The sequence below is a fragment of the Podarcis filfolensis genome (genome assembly GCF_964270895.1).
Source record: "Podarcis filfolensis genome assembly, chromosome: 17".
In the NCBI taxonomy this organism is placed as follows: domain Eukaryota; kingdom Metazoa; phylum Chordata; class Lepidosauria; order Squamata; family Lacertidae; genus Podarcis; species Podarcis filfolensis.
In genome coordinates, this window is record NC_139621.1 from 11,098,565 (window position 1) to 11,116,486 (window position 17,922).

The 17,922-nt window shown below is 45.6% G+C and overlaps 1 protein-coding gene across 2 annotated transcripts; it reads right to left on the reverse strand.

The window, feature by feature from the left end:
* Positions 1 to 4,388: 4,388 nt before the first annotated feature.
* On the reverse strand, positions 4,389 to 11,698 carry LOC310752920 (C->U-editing enzyme APOBEC-1-like). 2 transcript variants are annotated; one of them, XM_083594088.1, is made up of 5 exons: positions 11,580 to 11,698; positions 9,736 to 9,763; positions 7,634 to 8,034; positions 5,849 to 5,969; positions 4,389 to 5,556 (listed from the first exon to the last, which is right to left on the reverse strand). In XM_083594088.1, the coding sequence occupies exons 1-5, from the start codon at positions 11,692 to 11,694 to the stop codon at positions 5,547 to 5,549; spliced, it is 675 nt and encodes a 224-aa protein (XP_083450214.1). In that variant the 5' UTR covers positions 11,695 to 11,698; the 3' UTR covers positions 4,389 to 5,546. The 2 variants fall into 2 exon arrangements, with proteins under 2 accessions (XP_083450214.1, XP_083450215.1); XM_083594089.1 differs by lacking the exon at positions 9,736 to 9,763 and having other exon boundaries at positions 11,580 to 11,641.
* Between the last annotated feature and the right edge of the window lie 6,224 nt (positions 11,699 to 17,922).

Consider the following 17,922-nt stretch of genomic DNA (forward strand, 5'->3'; position numbering starts at 1 on the left):
AAACTTTTAAAGAATAGCGCTTCTGTTAAGTTGTGGGTGAACATATCAGACAACACAGTGATTCTTCAAACAGCTCTTGTTTATTCACAGGCCAGAACAGAACTGAACTGAAGGGTTCAGCCAGCCTGCTTATATAGAGCTCCACTACAACGCAACAGTAACCACTTTCTGTAACTATCCAATCACTGAACGTCACTTTCAATCCCTTATTTGCATATGTGGACCTGGGTGAAGACTATCTACAGTATCCCCCTGCTGGCCCAGGGTGAGAACTTCATTACATAAGAACTTCTTCATGTATGTGGGGAGCCCACTGATTCCCCCCTCCTGCTTGCAGTTCCTCCACCTCCTAAAATGCAGCATCATGTGCTGCTCCATGGAGGTTCTGCCAACCCTCTGAAGCAGATTTTTTGTGTGTGAGTACAAGCCACTGCAGTTAAGGGAGGAAACCAGCAGCTTTCCACACCTGTGCAGAGGTGCTATTGCCATAATTGACTACAGTATACAAGTTCTTTTTTCTTTGGACCCCAGATTGTTCTCTGATCAGGCAAGTTTTGCAGGTGTTTACAATAGCCCATATAGTGTCTTGAAAGAGTTGCTATATATCCCCAGAAGAGAAACCAGCAAATTTGCAATAGATACGTGTTACAGGTGCCTATTGGATAATGCTCACGACAAGTGAGATTGACTAGACCAGAAGTTACTAACAAACTGGTCCAGTCAATTTCAAACACATCCCAGGTGCGACTAGGGTTCAGATTTAGGACAGAAAGTTAATGAGCCTTCCCCCTCCTGCCAGTGAGACATCTCTGTAATGTATGTATGACCAGTTCCCCGTGTTACAGTGGTCCCCACCGTTTGGAAAAAATGTCTGAACACATGTTAGAATCATGTGATGACCTGGAATAAATTAGGTCACCCAGTTCAACCTTTGTCCCTCATCCTTAAGCAATTAATCTGTTTCTAAAAGCCGATCAGAAGGTCGGTGGTTCGAATCCCCACGACGGGGTGAGCACCCGTTGCTCGGTCCCTGCTCCTGCCAACCTTGCAGTTTGAAAGCATGTCAAAGTGCAAGTGGATAAATAGGTACCACTCCAGTGGGAAGGTAAACGGCATTTCCGTGCGCTGCTCTGTTTCGCCAGAAGCGGCTTAGTCATGCTGGCTACATGACCTGGAAGCTGTACGCCGGCTCCCTCGGCCAATAAAGCGAGATGAGCGCCGCAACCCCAGAGTCAGTCATGACTGGACCTAATGGTCAGGGGTCCCTTTACCTTTACTAAAAGCAGCTGGTAGAAGCAAGTGGCAGGACACATATAGGTCACAGAGATGTGACGGTTTGGGGGTGGGCTGGACAATTAGGGGACCCCCCCCATGCCTCCCTCCCAATCTAGTATAGAAAATGGGGCTTAGGGTGCCAGAGGTTCTCTTATGTCTGATTTATTAAATACTTAAGGCTTTATAAACTACCGTATTTTTTGCACCATAACACTCACTTTTGTCCTCCTAAAAAGTAAGGGGAAATGTCTGTGCGTGTTATGGAGGGAATGCCTACGGGTGGCATGCCTACGGATTTTCGTCCTCTTAAAACTACGTGCGTGTTATGGTCGGGTGCGTGTTATAGAGCGAAAAATACGGTACTTCTTTCAGAACAGTGAATGCATCACTTTTTAAAGCAGTGTTTTAAAGTAGTATTTTGAGAGCCAATTCATACTGCTGTTTGAGATGTAGTACAGTCGTACTTCTGAATTCCTGAAGTCCGTTTGACTTCTGAAATGTTTGGAAACCAAAGTGCGGCTTCTGATTGGCTTCAGAAAGCTCCTGCAGACAATCAGAAGCCGCAGAAACCCCATCAGGCTTCCAAAAGAATGTTAGAAAACCAGAACACTCATTTCTGGGTTTCGATCATTCAGGAGCCTGAACATTCAAATGACAAGGCATTCGGGAGCCGAGGTATGACTGCAGTAATGATAGCATTGCTGTGCCATTTGACCGGGTTCCTATGCAGGAAAAAGCTTAGGGCTTCATGTTGAGAAAGTGCTTTCAAATGTTGTAGAATGCAGACTACAATTTCCCAGGTACGGTGAACCCTGATGCCAGAGCCTCTGTACAATACAACTTCTGGCACCTCTTCTCACTTGCCTCCAGCTCCTCCACCTTCTGAATCGGCTGAAAGAAACTGAGTGCTTGAAAACAGGCAGATGCATTCAGAATATAGGAAAAGAGCTGGAAAGTTTGTTTTGATGCATGCAAGCTTTCCAATTTTTGAAGTCTATTAAGCTCACAGAGAAGCTCTGGAATTTTCAGACACTGATTCTGATGGGGAGCGGGGTTTGCTATGCTTTCTACTTTCAAAGATGTATTATTTACTTGGATGGGGCAGGTTAAAAAGAGAACAAATATGGGTTCGAAATAGCTTTGCCATACAGTCACTATGAAAATTGCTGTGTATAAAGAAGATACATTATTGAAGAGTTTGTCCAATTATACTGCTTGCAATGATGAAATAAAAAAGAGTGTTTCTGTTCTTTCTGTATGATAAGGTGCTGAGCATTTATGGCAGGAGTCCCACTATGCTGGTGCGATGCCAGATGTACCACTGCCATAAGGTGAACCAGTACAACTGCTCAGATGTCCTGGTGGAAAGCTACACATCTGCTACCGTAGTGCAGATACCCAAACTGGACAGAATTAGAGGTATCTCAGGCGAGTAGAACCACCCCCTATGCAACAACCACCCAATGTAGAGGGGGAAACAATAAATTGCCACCTCCAACCTGCCCACATTCCCATGACGGCAGTCCAACAGGAAGTGGCATTTTAACAGAGCGGCACACTTTCATTCTTTAAATTGAAGCTGTATTATCACATATTAAAAGGTGGTTTTTGCTTTTGCTTTTGAATGTTAAGGCAAATTAGTATTTTTAAATGGAATAGGTGTCTCCACAAGGATGCTGTTAAGGCAGCTGCCGCGTGGCAGTCATGGGATGGAGAACCAACAGCCAGCTACAGACGTGCAGGCAGCCATGTCCAGCTCTTTAAAATCAATGAGTGCGTTCTTTTCTGCCATTTGCGGAGTTGGGTTGGTGGAATCTGGATTGGAAGGGTTTGGAATAGGGCAGGTCAGTTTTGGAAGGGTGATCATTTTGATCCTGGCTATTTCATCCGAGGGGACGCTGGTGGCGCTGTGGGTTAAACCACAGAGCCTATGACTTGCTGATTAGAAGGTTGGCGGTTCGAATCCCCGCAACGGGGTGAGCTCCCGTTGCTCGGGCCTGGCTCCTGCCAACCTAGCAGTTTGAAAGCACATCAAAGTACAAGTAGATAAATAGGTACCGCTCTGGCGGGAAGGTAAACGGCGTTTCTGTGCGCTGCTCTGGTTCGCCAGAAGTGGCTTAGTCTTGCTGGCCACATGACCTGGAAGCTGTACGCCGGCTCCCTCGGCCAATAAAGCGAGATGAGCGCCGCAACCCCAGAGTCGGTCACGACTGGACCTAATGGTCAGGGGTCCCTTTACCTTTACCTATTTCCTCTGAGAGAGTGAAGTTAGTATTGTTCCATCTCCTCCGGCCATTGTTAATTTGTCGTCACAGGGGGTTGTAGTTGTGGAGGTATAGTTTGTTGAGGTTTCTGGTTATTTGTGCCCCAAAGTATCTGAATTTCGTACGGCAGAGTTTTATCTTTCTGATGTTGGAAAATTCTTTTTGTATATGAGGTGGGGTGTTGAAACACATAGCCTGGGACTTGGCATTTTACTTGTAAGCCTGACACCATTCTGAATGTGTTGTGTGATTGCTGTGTTTGTGAGGTCTGGTGTTGTGACCATCAGGTCATCTGAGAAGAGCCCTGATTTATAGGTTTTGCCTTTTATTACCACTCCCTTGATGTCAGGGGCTGCCCGGATTCGGATTGCTAGGATGAATAGGAAGGGAGACAGTGGGCATCCTTGTTTTGTGCCTCTTTGTATTGCTATGGTATTAGAGTCCATATAATTGATCCTACATTTTGCTGAAGCTTGGGAACCAAGCCTCAGTTCAGCGATGGTGTCTGTCACCGGAGCGTCTTACCCATAGAGGCTAGTGGCGTGGGGCACCAGGGCACCAAGTTCTGGAGGGTGCCAGGGAAGAGGTGGAGGCTGGATGCGGCACCTCCCGGCATCAGCTCGCCTCCCTCGCCCAGCTGAGCGCCAGCTGAGCCGGGAGGTGCCGCGTCCAGCCTCCGCCTCTTCCCCACCGGAGGAGCCACCCTCCAGCCACTGCCCACCTCCTCCAGCCCCACCGGCAGCGCCGTCCTCCCTAAAAAACTCTGGGAAACCGGGGGTGGGGGCAGAGGGAGCTTTGCACCACGGTGCCAGATATGCTTAAGACAGCGCTGTCTGTCACACAGTTCATAAGAAAAGTAGTAAAGTTTATTTTTAGAAGTTTGACTGGAGGAACACAGAAAAATCAGGACTTAAGTGCATACATCATAAAAATAATTCCTAACTTATTAAAAAGCATAACAATCATTTGAAGACACAAGTGGACAAACGAGATGCTAAACACATTATTTTAAATCGTATCAATGTCCATTTTAAAATTAATAGCAGGCCTGGGGGCAATTTTAATTGGGACTACTGGAGGCAAGCAGGCAGGGGAGGTTTTATCCTACTGCCCTGCTGTGATCTGAAGAACCCATTCCACACCCTGCAGTTGCTATTACCCTTGAAAGGGAAGTTAATTGTGCCTAACAGTGATTTTCAGAGGTTACCTTCACGAGCACATTAGAAGAGCTGTGCTGGCTCAGGCCAAAGGCCGATCCAGTCCGGCATCCTGTTCTCACAGTGGCCAACCAGATGGGACTCAGGCAAGCAGAACATGAGAGCAACAGGGCACTCCCCACTGGTGATTCCTAGCAACTGCAATTCAGAGGCATATTGCCTCTGACAGAGGAGGTAGAACAAGGACACATTGCCTAGTAGCCAATAAAAGCCTTGTCTTCCACAAATTTGAGCTTGACATCGATACCAGAAAATGTCCTAGAAAAGAGAATTCAACAATCAGTCTGTGAGCACTTAGAAAAGGATTGAGTGATTACTAAGACCCGGCATGGGTTTCTCAAAAACAAGTCATGCCAGACGACGCTCATATCTTTTTTCTGACAGAGTTACAAGCATGGTGGATCAGGAGAATGCTGTGGACATAGTGTATCTTGATTTCAGTAAGGCTTTTGACAAAATCGCTCATGATATTCTTGCGAGGCAGCTTGTAAAACGTGGGGTGAACGAGGTAACTGTTAGGTGGATTTGTAGCTGGTTGGCTGGCCGAACCCAAAGACTGCTCATTAATGCTTTCTTGTCATCCTGGAAAAATGTGACAAGTGGGGTGCTATCCTGGGCCCGTCGTTGGTCAATGTCTTTATAAATGTGTTTGCTATCGCATCTAGTTTACCCATGAAATACACAGATATTTAAGGCTTGGCAAAAGAATCATCAGAACTTTCTGCTCTTAAGGAGATCACAGATCCTCTGATGACAGCAGAAGGTGATGGTCTACAGCACCTGGGATAACTCAGAAAGGCCTGTGAAGAGAGATGAAGTTGGAGAGTTTAGGGTGGAGCAGGATTCTTCTATGACAGCTGTTGCAGAGAGAAAAGGAGCAAGGTTCATAGGATACTAGTGGGCAGAAGTTAGAGGCAAAAGGATTGGGGCGGCTCTATCAAAAGCTCGGGCAACCCAGACACCCAGGGAATCTTTTTCCTCCTCCTGAAAGTAGCTACAGGCATTTTGGGAATAGCAGTATGGAAGGGCAAGCAAGTTTCCTCAAGGAAATTTCACACGTTTTGTACTCATCTCTTTCAAAGTAGAACTTACCTGAGGATGGAGTCTAGTTGTTGGGAATAAAACATTATTGAAGGCAAGAAACGCCACAGTAGCGAAAAGTATTCTTCATTCCTTTGGTGAGCCACAAATGTTCTCCAACAATATAAATAATCTGAGGGAATAAATAGGTTGTAAGTCTAAGGGCTTGTCCGCCCTTCTGCTTGACCTGTGTCTAGAAAGCATGGGTCCAAGTGGTTAAGCTTTTGTCCCACAATCCCTCCCTGAAAAACACACTATATATTGCCAGGGGTGTAGCATGTGTGTGGGGGGGAAGTGTTGGGATACTGCCAGGGAGACAAAGGCCATCATGCCTCCACATTGTCTCCCGGTCTTCCGTGGAAACAGTATCAGTCAATTAGCGACACGAGCCTTGGAAATAGCTGTCCACATTCCAGGACTCATGCATGCCCTTTTCACAGAGCTTCCACAACGAAAGATGCACCCAGGAGAGCATATTTACAACTTTATTCAGCGTTGGTCAGAACAAAGGAAAAACATGACTGCCTGCCTTAGTATCTAGGCAACAGAGAGAAACAAAAGCTATATACAAAACAGAAACTTCCTGTGAGTCGGAAGTACGCAGGCTGTGACTCACAACAGCCTGTCCCCTTTTTAAGGTGGAACGGAAATATCCTAACAGAAAGAGGGGCCATGGCCCTGGGCACACAATTTTGAGGGGGCATAAACCAGGCAACCCCATGCAGGGATGCCTGTCAGGCCTGCCTGCTGCTGCAGGTCCCTGGGCTCCAGAGTCCAGCCTGGCCTCACCACCATGTCCCTGGCCCCCTTACGGAATGGCTGTCTGCCTAGCACTCGCTCATTACTCCCTTGGATGGTGAGTGGCCATGGGTGCAGGTGTAGGGAAACAGGCAAGGAGTGACCTCAGCATGGCCCGGCCCAGTGTTCCTCTCCATGGGCATCAGTGGATTCGCTTGCCAAGGGCCACATCAGCTGGCCAGGTTCCCCCTGCACAGGTGGGCAGGAGGCACAGCCCAGCCCTGCTTGGTTCTGGTGGTGAGGACTGGGCCGGTGTGGCGGGCTTCATTCATCCTCTGTTCCCCACCTGACGCCTGAACGCCCCGGGCACCAGCAAACAATGCTACGCTGCTGTTTACTGCTGAATCAGAGCAATTGCAACCCATGGAAAACCCGATCGCCCATAATTTTCCTTCTTGCAAAATGTCAGGCATGGAGAATACCCTTCTCCCCTGGTAGCATCAAAGGCAAGAAGAACAAGCAAGTTCGTATTTATGGTTTTTATTCAGTCATCTGGGTGCAAGACAAAGAATCCATGTCTCCACGCAAAGGAGACATTGCCTACTCTGAGTCCCTCCTCTTCTGTCCCCAACAACATCCTGAGTACCTATGGAAATTCCCAAGAGTTACACTCCTTTGCATTCTCTGTTCTTCTCCTTGGAGAATGAGGTTCCCCCAGACTCTCCAGGGAGGTCTCTGCTGGCTGCTCTCTCCCTCCCTCCACCTCCTCCTCTACCATCTCCTAACTAGGCTAGTCTTTATTCAGCTGTAATTCAACCCTGTCTCCTCCACTTTAAACTGCTGGAGACAAGGAAGGTGAAACTTCCCACTCCCCCTCTTTTCCTGAGAGGAGCCGAGCAGACCAAGAGGACACTTCCCAGCCTTCGTGTTCAGTCCAGTCCCTGACACAAAAGTTATGGGGAAATGGGTTTGCCATACAAGACGTATTGTTTATCAACCCCCTGCCTAGTCTTTTGTCCACCATCCATTTGCTAATTATAAATTAAGCTTGCAACCTACCAGTCAGCTGCATGATGTATATCCGGACTCCAAAATTAGCCAAGTCCCTGAGGCCTTTCTGATTGAACCAGAAATTATGATTGAATAATTTTGCAGCACGTATCTCCAGGGTCACATGTGGGTGTTCCTGCAAGAACTGCTTTATACGGCCACTACATTTACCACAAGGACTCCATGTTAGAAACCAAGTGACAGTGCATGGGGTTGTTGTCCGACGGTCTATCTCCTCGCAGGCATTTTCCAAAAAGTTGATTTCAGCATGGTGGGTGCTGTTGCTTGTACACCAGTTTCTCCAGTACCTGTGACTTTGTCCCCAGCGGATTTCATACAGGAGATGAGTACGCTCGGGTCGTCCTATAGGGGTGTAATTCCGCCAAAACACATCTGGTTTGAGTTGCCACCTTTAGGGCAAATGAGACAACAGACAGTCAACATTTCATCACTCATCAATGTCCGAATCACATGATGCCATGCATTTTCCGAACCAGTGTCTGGATGCAATAATGGACAATTAGCTGAAACTGGATCCTGGGAAGTTTGGTTCCTATGGCTGGGTGGTTCCCAGGTCTAGGAGTAGAGTAATGTGTCCGACCTGCCTGGATTTGAATCCCCCTAAATGGATTAGTATGCACCCTGGGAGTGCTCCTTGATTCATTTCTGCCCTTGGAAGCCCAAGAAGCTATTAATGACCGGAAGTGTCTTCTTCTACCTTTGGCTGCTATTCCAGCTACAACCGTTCCTGGACCAGGCTTGCCTGGCCACTGTGACTCATGCACTGGTAATCTCTAAATTGTCATGCTGTAATGTACTTAATCTACATAGGGCTTCCCTTAGGACTGATCCAGAAGCTGTCACTGGTGCAGGATGTTGCAGTGAGGTTACTCAGTGGAGTGATCTATTGCACAGATGACGACGACAATAATTTTATTATTTTTACCTGCTATGTAACTCCTGACTAAAGAACCCCAATACCAGTCAGACACGACTCAGAGTCTTGGAATAATGGCGTTCCCCTGAGTGAATCTCCACCCCCTCCGTCTCTCCCACTTCCTCATGCATCACTTCTATGGGTGCTGCTATGTGCCCTCTGCCTCTAAGCTCTTTGCTCTCCTACTTTCAAGGCTCACCGGGTTCTGGGAGATGGAATGCTTTCTAAAGACACTGTGTCTGTCAGTTGTTGCCCTCCTGGTGCTTCCTCTCCCCCCTCCCCATTATTTCCCAGCTTCCCACCTCATCTGCCTCTGAGCTGTGACATCCCTCAAACCCCTGTGGTAATTCTGAACTATCTTCTTCTTCTCTGGAGGGGTCAGGCAGGGGAGGTCTCTACCATTCCTCCTCTGCCCAGTCCCTGACACTAACACGACTCAGAAGCAGAAAGGTAAAGAAATGCAACGAAAAGGCAAAAACAAAAACTGACACAAAAAGGATCAGAACTACTGTACATTTGCAGAAGTGGACATTTGCAAAGAGAAATATCTGATACTTCTGGTTACCGCATAATTTGTTTGAAGCTGGTTCTTAGTGCTTCTGCCTCCTCAATGTAGATTATTATTATTATTCGTACCCCACCCATCTGACTGGGTTGCCCCAGCCACTCTGGGCAGTTTCCAGCATATACAGAAACATAATACAGTGGTACCTCGGGTTACATATGCTTCAGGTTACAGACTCCGCTAACCCAGAAATAGTACCTCAGGTTAAGAACTTTGCTTCAGGATAAGAACAGAAATCGCTTGGTGGCAGTGGGAGGCCCCATTAGCTAAAGTGGTGCTTCAGGTTAAGAACAGTTTCAGGTTAAGAACGGACCTCCGGAATGAATTAAGTACTTAACCCGAGGTACCACTGTAAAACATTAAACATTAAACACTTCCCTATGTCTTCTAAAGGTTGTATAATTATTTATCTCCTTGACATCTGATGGGAGGGCATTCCATAGGGTGAGCACCACTACCGAGAAGGCCCTCTGCCTGGTTCCCTGTAACTTCACTTCTCACAGTGAGGGAACTACCAGAAGGCCCTCGGAGCTGGACCTCAGTGTCCGGGCTGAACGACTGAGTTGCTTTCTATGTTTCGAGTGCAATATACAAAATTGCCTTTCTTACCTATGGTTGTTGCCTCTGACTAATGGACCTGTTGGAAGTAAATTACACAATTAAGCAACATGGCTTTTCAAACCTTCTAAAGAATTGTCACTTTAAAAATAATGGCCACAAGGCAATGCACAGTTATGCACACATATTGAAATCGATTACATTTAAGCACGTACAACCCCATTATGACAAGTTTTCTGTTTGACTTCCCTTTTCCTGTATGATTTGTACTGAATGTCGGAAGCCAAAGACCACATAGAGGGGATTTTGAAATGGCTATAAATCAGAATGTAGGGCAATACAGCTGCAAAACAGAAGACCCACAAAGCATTCCAAGGACTACAGAATGGTGCTGATGCTGTCATAGGTGACAACCAGCAAAAATACTTCTTATTGCACTATGATCTGCTCATGGATTATATACAGACAGACAGACAATATATATTGACGAAGATGCATATAGATGGGCTTGTCAACACTTCTCCTTGTCCCGTGTCTAGGAAGCATGGGTCCAAGTGGTTTGGTGTTTGCCCTGCGATTCAGCAGTAAAGACTGGGTTTCCCCAGGAGAAAGCGGCAGGACAAGTGGAAGTCTGATTGAGCCTTAAGCCAAACAGCTTTATCTTCAAGATTATACACATATATGCAAACACGATGCAATTTCACAGGCAGGATCTGACTGTAAGGCAACCTCTTCTCTTTACAGTATTCTGGTTAATGCAGGCTATATCTTCCTATTACAAATCTGACCAAACTACAGCCTCTAAGTCCCATGTGTGAAAATACCCTATGGACTGCCAGGATGTTATCATATAGCAGGCATGTCCAGCCGGTAGATCACCTGTTGATCCTTATCGATCACGGGATCCTAAGCGATCTCTGGACTAAAAAACTCCTCCCCCTCCCACCAAAAGCTCAACAACTCTGGCCACTCCCCTCTAAAAAAAGCTCAAGAATTCCAACGACAATGGGTAGATCACTGTCAGTTTTTTTATACTGGGAGTAGATCGCAATCTCTTGGGAGCTGGATGTGCTGTCATATAGTAAAGGTAAAGGTAAAGGACCCCTGGATGGTTACGTCCCGTCAAAGGTGACTATGGGGTTGTGGTGCTCATCTCGTTTTTAGGCCGAGGGAGCCGGTGTTTGTCCACAGACAGCTTTCCGGGTCATGTGGCCAGCATGACTAAACCGCTTCTGGCGTAACGGAACACCGTAATGGAAGCCAGAATGCACGGAAACAACATTTACCTTCCCGCCACAGAGGTACAAATTTATCTACTTGTACTGGTGTGCTTTCGAACTGCTAGGTTGGCAGGAGCTGGGACAGAGCAACGGGAGCTCACCCCATTGTAATAATAATAATAATAATAATAATAATAATAATAATAATAATAATTTATTTATACCCCACCCTTCCTGGTTCAAAAACTGGGCTCATGATGGCTAACAACAAATCTAAAACACTTATTGCAAAAGCAGCATAAAATACAGTATAAAAACATGAATAACAATAAAATTCAAAGTTCAGAAATCAATTTAGGGGAAATCCATCTAATAAGCTTTAGATAATCACCAGGGCTAGCTGGCTGAATTTGTCCTACTTGGGCCAGCGAGGATTGTAGGGATTCAAACCACTGACCTTCCGATCAGCAAGCCTAAGAGGCTTAGTGGTTTAGACCACAGCACCACCCACATATAGTATGTTCATCACATGCTGTATTTCAACTACTGAGGGACTGCAAAAATGATAATTGTGCAATGGGGGGGGCGGTAGGTGAGAATTCATTGAGAATTCATGACAATTCATGAGAAAAAAGCATGCCCTCATTGAATCCACCCACAGAACTGGAATTTTACCTCTTCCTGTCGGCAGCTGTTGATCCATCTTGCTGTGCTTCAAGCATCTGGACTTGTTGCTTCTTTTATACCAAGCATTCTTTGTTTCACTTTCTTTTCCCCAGAAAGGGCTCATGGTAACAAACGAAACTCCAGCATTTATTTATTTATTTACTTATTTATTTGATAGCACATCCTTCAGCAGAAAGTCCCAGGGTGGGTTACAAAAGCACCACAATTAAGGAGAAATACAAATTACATTCACACCATAAACAGTGGCAAACAACAGCAATTCCTAATAATTCTCACATTTTTTGCAATGCATCCCCCCCCAATAAATATTGCATCTGTGTACGATGTTTTCGCAGATATCTGCATTTTTTTTGCAGACATTTATGAAATATTTGTATTCCCCAAATAAACCCATTGTGAGGTTGGATTGCTGCACTTCAAAAACCATATGTTTCAAAGGACAAGCTGTGTTTTGGTCACCTAAGGGAGAACTAGATAGATTTGCATTAAGATAGGAACTGAATTCTCCCTGCCATACAATAATCCCTTTCCAACTCCTCAACCCTTTACTGTCTCTCAGTTTTTCCTTGCTGAACACTCTCCCCTCCACCCCCAAGGAGCACACACTGATTCCATCCTCTTCCAGCTGACTCTCAACTGTTAACCCTTTCAATATCTCTTCACAGACCTGGGGCTGGGTCTACCACCCCTTTCCCCCTAGGCTGGCCACCTGAAAAAGAGGACCCAGCTCTTTAGAAAAGATCTTCTAAATTTGGGCATTTGGTCCTTTGTTCCTTTCTTCCTGCCTAACCAAGTGATCCTTCTGTTCTTTGACCAACTCACAAACCAGCTTCAGGGATAAAGACCTTGGGACGTTGCCACTCACATGTGTGCAAGGCCTGAAGAGATAATATCCGCCCTTCCTTCCCCACAGGTGGCTGGGGTTTGCGGCACCGAGCGGCGCTCACCTGGGCGGGTGCTACCCACCTGCTTGGGCCGGACTTTGACCTGCCCTTGGCCAGGGAGGACAATGGACGGCCGGCTGGGGGTGGACCTAAGGCCAAAAGAAAAGAGGCAGACTCCGTTGTCCAAGCCTCTTTTGCTGTTTTTTCTTCCAGGATCACCCACCCACGCTCCCTCCCTCAAATTAATAATTTCTTGCCGCCATAATTTCATCCTAGGTCAGCAGTCTTCAAGTTAATGAGTCTTTCCTTACAGGCTAATATTTTGCGTTCCAGGTCAGCGTATTGTAAACAAAAATTGCCCTTTTCCCTTATGGGGGATCCAAGAGCCCATATAGAGTCCTTACATAGGTTCCCTATTGGTAGGAGAGAATAACAGAGGCCAACCAGAGAATATTGAGAAGCAAAGCAGCTAGTAAGATTGATTTTTATTGATCTGTTGCAACAGGGGTGCTCCCCTCACCTGCAGGAGAGAGGAGGAACCCAGAAAAATGGTGCGCAAGGCCTTATAAAGACTTTTGAAATTGCCACCCTGTAGATCAAGACCACCCCCAGAAACATCATACCTACATCACAGAAGGGGTGTAACCCAAGACCACCCCTCAGATACATCACACCTACATCACAGAAAAGGCGGTCTAAACAGAAATTTGAATGTTGTTTTTCTCCTGTCGTTGTTTATCTCCTGTCTGGCAGGTTACTTGATTGGATTTCCTGGGGAGCCTGGCCAGTCTTTTGTTATGATAAATACTTAGTTCCTGGGCCAGGTCACAGGCTCACACCCTATTCAAACACGTTGTTGTTGTTGTTTAGTCGTTTAGTCGTGTCCGACTCTTCCTGACCCCATGGACCAGAGCACGCCAGGCACTTCTGTCTTCCACTGCCTCCTGCAGTTTGGTCAAATATTCAAACACAGACATACCCTTAAGACAGGATTTGTGAAAGAAAAGACAATGGGGAGGCTTTTCCATTTTCCTTTGACCTTGTAGAGAAAAACATTTGCTCAGTTTGGGACAGTTTGGGAATCAAAATGGTTCCAGGTCGGTCATCCTGTGCTGATCTGTGTATGTACTTGGTTGGTACACTTATGAACATTTAACATATATCTAAGACCTCAAAATTCCTATCACAAGTGGGTGCTGCTACGGTCGTAAGATGGTTGCTGTATTCAGAACCGGGAAGGAATTTTCCCTGCACTGGCAGGTTTCGCCTTCCACGTAGCATTTTGTCACAACTATGGGGGTTTTAGGCCTTGGCATGGTATCCTTTAGTCTAACATCAAGTCGGGGGGAATGCATTCATGCTCCTTCCCCATGTGGTGGTGCATGCAGGGCCCGTTAAAGGGCAAAAACCGGGAGTCCCTGGCCCTAGAGCAGCGGCATGTAGGTCAAACTCCCAGGACGAGGTCGGTGGAAGGGCATGCTGTGTAAGTTTGCGCTCTGCAGTCCCCTCTCACTGGACCTCATCTGCCTGCATATCCTCAGCCAGGCAGGCTGAGAGGGTTACCTGCCAAGGCCTGTGCCAAGTTTCCCACTTCTGAAGTGCAATAAAGTTGTGGCCAATTTGAACCCATACTCTGGGGTCTCTTGTCTCATCATTTGGGGTAAAGGTGTAGGCACCACAGACAGGGTTTAGCGCTTGTGCCCGCAATTTCCTCTTGCCCTGTGGAACACCCTCTCATCAGATGTCAAAGAAATAAACAACTATCTGATGTTTAGAAGGCATCTGAAGGCAGCCCTGTTTAGGGAAGTTTTTAATATCTGACGTTTTAATGTCTTTTTAATCTTTTGTTGGGAGCCACCTGCAGCTTGAAGAACAAGTCATTGTATGCTGAACATATCTGAGTTTTCAGGAGATGATGCCCATGCCCTGTCTCCAGTAATGATTCCTCTCAAGACAATCCTGTTCTCTCTGTGTGGAGCTCCCTCCTTCTGCCACTTGGCAAAACCTTGACAAGGGATTATAAAGCCAGGAGTTATTGCAGGGCTGAGTCATCCCTTTAGCTTCCCAGTTCTGACTGAGTGTGAGAGACCCTTTGCCAAACCATACAAGCTCTGCTCTTGATCCTGGGACTGGCCCTGGTCAGCACATTTGCCTTTCACGGGCCCTTGATTCACGATAATAGACTGATCTACGATGAAAAGGTAAGAGATTTTCAAAGGTATGTGTGAAAATACCCGATGGACTGCCAGGATGTTATCATATACAGTGGTACTCCAGGTTAAGTACTTAATTCGTTCCAGAGGTCTGTTCTTAACCTGAAACTGTTCTTAACCTGAAGCACCACTTTAGCTAATGGGGCCTCCTGCTGCCGCTGCACCGCCGGAGCCCGATTTCTGTTCTTATCCTGAAGCAAAGTTATTAACCCGAGGTACTATTTCTGGGTTAGCAGAGTCTGTAACCTGAAGCATATGTAACCTGAAGCGTATGTAATTCGAAGCATATGTAACCTGAGGTACCACTGTAAGTATGTTCATCACGTGCTGTATTTCAACTACTGAGGGACTGCAAAAGTGATAATTGTGCAATGTGTGTGTGTGTGTGTGTGTGTGTAGGCGAGAATTCATTGCATGATGAGAAAAAAGTGTGCAATCACTGAATCCACCCACAGAACTGGAATTTTACCTCAGAGCAACCTCTCACCACACCCAGATTTGACACAGAACTTCAGCGATGCATGACAGTTTTTTAAAAAAAAGATATTTATTGAAGTTTTACAAAAACATAAGTTTACAAAATAAAAAAGGTCATATAAAAAGAAAAAGATACAAAAAAGAGAACATAGAAAAATACATGAAAAAGAAAAAAGAATAAAAATACAAAATACAAAAGAATTAAAAACAAATCCGTTTTTTATAACTTTGAACATTAGCTTATTTCCTTGGCCTCCTCACACCTCCCCTTTTTGTATTCCCATTTAAATAATCAAATCAGCAAATCCTTACCCTCTTTCGTTTATCTTAACTCTGTATCTTAACATATTATAACTCTATATTTTCATCCATTATCAATTCATTTTTGCATATTCTTATTAACTTTGTTGCTAATGCCACTTATTTTCAATCCAACATCATTTTAACATTCATTAATTTTACAATATCTCTGAAGATAGTCTTTAAATTTCTTCCAGTCTTCTTCCACCAACTCTTCTCCCAGGTCTCGGATTCTGCCAGTCATTTCCGCCAATTCCATATAATCCGTCACCTTCATCTGCCACTCTTCCAGGGTGGGTAACTCTTGTGTCTTCCAATACTTTGCAATAAGTATTCTTGCTGCTGTTGTTGCATACATAAAGAAAGTTCTATCCTTCTTTGGCACCAATTGGCCGACTATGCCCAGGAGAAAGGCCTCTGGTTTCTTCAGGAAGGTATATTTAAATACCTTTTTCATTTCATTATAGATCATCTCCCAGAAAGCCTTAATCTTTGGGCATGTCCACCAAAGGTGAAAGAATGTACCTTCATTTTCTTTGCATTTCCAACATTTATTATCGGGCAAATGATAAATTTTTGCAAGCTTGACTGGTGTCATGTACCACCTATATATCATTTTCATAATATTCTCTCTCAAGGCATTACATGCCGTAAATTTCATACCGGTGGTCCACAACTGTTCCCAGTCAGCAAACATAATGTTATAACCAATATCTTGTGCCCATTTGATCATAGCAGATTTAACCGTTTCAGTTTGAGGGCAGTTTGCGTGAGGGGATTCCCGTCCATCCTGCTCTCACAGTTGCCAAACGGGTGCCTGTGGTTAACCAGGGAGCAGGATTCGAGCTCAAGAGCCCTTTCCCCTCCTGTGATTTCCAGCAACTGGTATTCGGAGGCATTTAGTGGCTCCAACCGTGGAGGGCAGAGCATAGCCATCGTGGTTATTGATTGATAGGCATCCCTTCCCAGTCATTGCTTGATGGATTCCCAGATTGCTTGATGGATCTGTGTGTGTGTGCATGTGCAAACCTCCTGTTCCACTATGTGAGAGAGAGCATGAGGTGGGCACACCAGATTGGGGCATGGCACCTCCTTGGAGTCTTGGCCAATGGTGCCTGCAGCCCTGGGGTCAAGGATTAGGGTAGAATTCAATAAGAGAAGACCCAGTGAAATTAATGTACCTAAGTTAGTCATGTCCATAAGTTTGACTGGGTTTGCTCTGAGGAGGGCTAGCTTTGGAGTAATAGCAATTGCAAAGTGAGGGGGGTGGGTTGGAGGGGCAGAGCAGAGAATTTACCCTTCCTGTAAACAACACAGCCCCTAACATCCTTCCAGGGGAGTACAAACCCACACAGAGCTATCTACTTCCCCATCTCCTGAATGTGAGAACATGGGACACATAAAAACTCTGTCATTTCAGGACTTAGCTTCATCATCTTCCCTCAGTCTATACAGGTGTCTTTGACTCCAACTAGTAAGTCCCCCCCCCCCCGATTTTGAGTTCACCAGTGACCCAGAGGGTGAAAAGTTTGAGAGGGCCTTCTTGGTGGTGGCGCCCACCCTGTGGAACGTCCTCCCATCAGATGTCAAGGAAATATACAACTATCTGACTTTTAGAAGACATCTGAAGGCAGCCCTGTTTAGGGAAGTTTTTAATGTTTGAAGTTTTATTCTATTTTTAGTGTTCTGTTGGGAGCCGCCCTGAGTGGCTGGGGAAACAGCGCCAGATGGGCGGGGTATAAAGAATAAAATTATTATTATTATTATTATTATTATTATCTCATGGCAGATCTTCCAAATACTCAGTTTGGTGCGCGCTGAGTGATGGGGGCTGCAAGCTCTTCACTCCAGCCACTTCTGGACACCAAGGATGAACAAAAGACCTACCCCACGTTACCAGAAATGTTGCGAGACAGAAGGTCCAATGCTGTGGTGGCAAGCCCAATAAACCACACCAGGGTGGGGGGAAAATAAGAGGATTTACTCAGTTTGCAGTAAGAGGCTACAGGGGAATCAAGTTCCAAATCCTGCACAGGTTTTGATGGTGTGTTTACACTCTTTATGCAGCTTAGTCACATTCTGTGATTCTGCTGGCTATGAGCATTTAGTGTAAGAGATCCCTTTTTCTGAAGTGACCGTCTTTCACTCCTTCCGTTTTGGCAGAGAATCCAGACACTTTTGTTGGCAACTCATTCCATTCCAAACTTTCCTCCAGAATGGCAAGGCAAAGCTTGTCCTGCTATTGTCTGTTCCATAAACTGTTTAAACTAGCACTTTCCTGTTTTTCAGATACAGTGATACCTCGGATTAAGAACTTAATTTGTTCCGGAGGTCCATTCTTAACCTGAAACTGTTCTTAACCTGAGGTACCACTTTAGTTAATGGGGCCTCCCGCTGCCACCAAGCGATTTCTGTTCTTATCCTGAAGCAAAGTTCTTAACCCGAGGTACTATTTCT

What these genes read in the sequence shown, in the direction of transcription:
- LOC310752920 (XM_083594088.1), bottom strand. Translation starts at nt 11,694, where the DNA reads ATGAGCCCTTTCTGGGGAAAAGAAAGTGAAACAAAGAATGCTTGGTAT. An exon ending in GTCAGAGGCAACAACCATAG is followed by an intron (nt 8,035 to 9,735) that starts GTAAGAAAGGCA and finishes TTTGCCCTAAAG; the next exon opens with GTGGCAACTCAAACCAGATG. An exon ending in ATACATCATGCAGCTGACTG is followed by an intron (nt 5,970 to 7,633) that starts GTAGGTTGCAAG and finishes TTATTCCCTCAG; the next exon opens with ATTATTTATATTGTTGGAGA.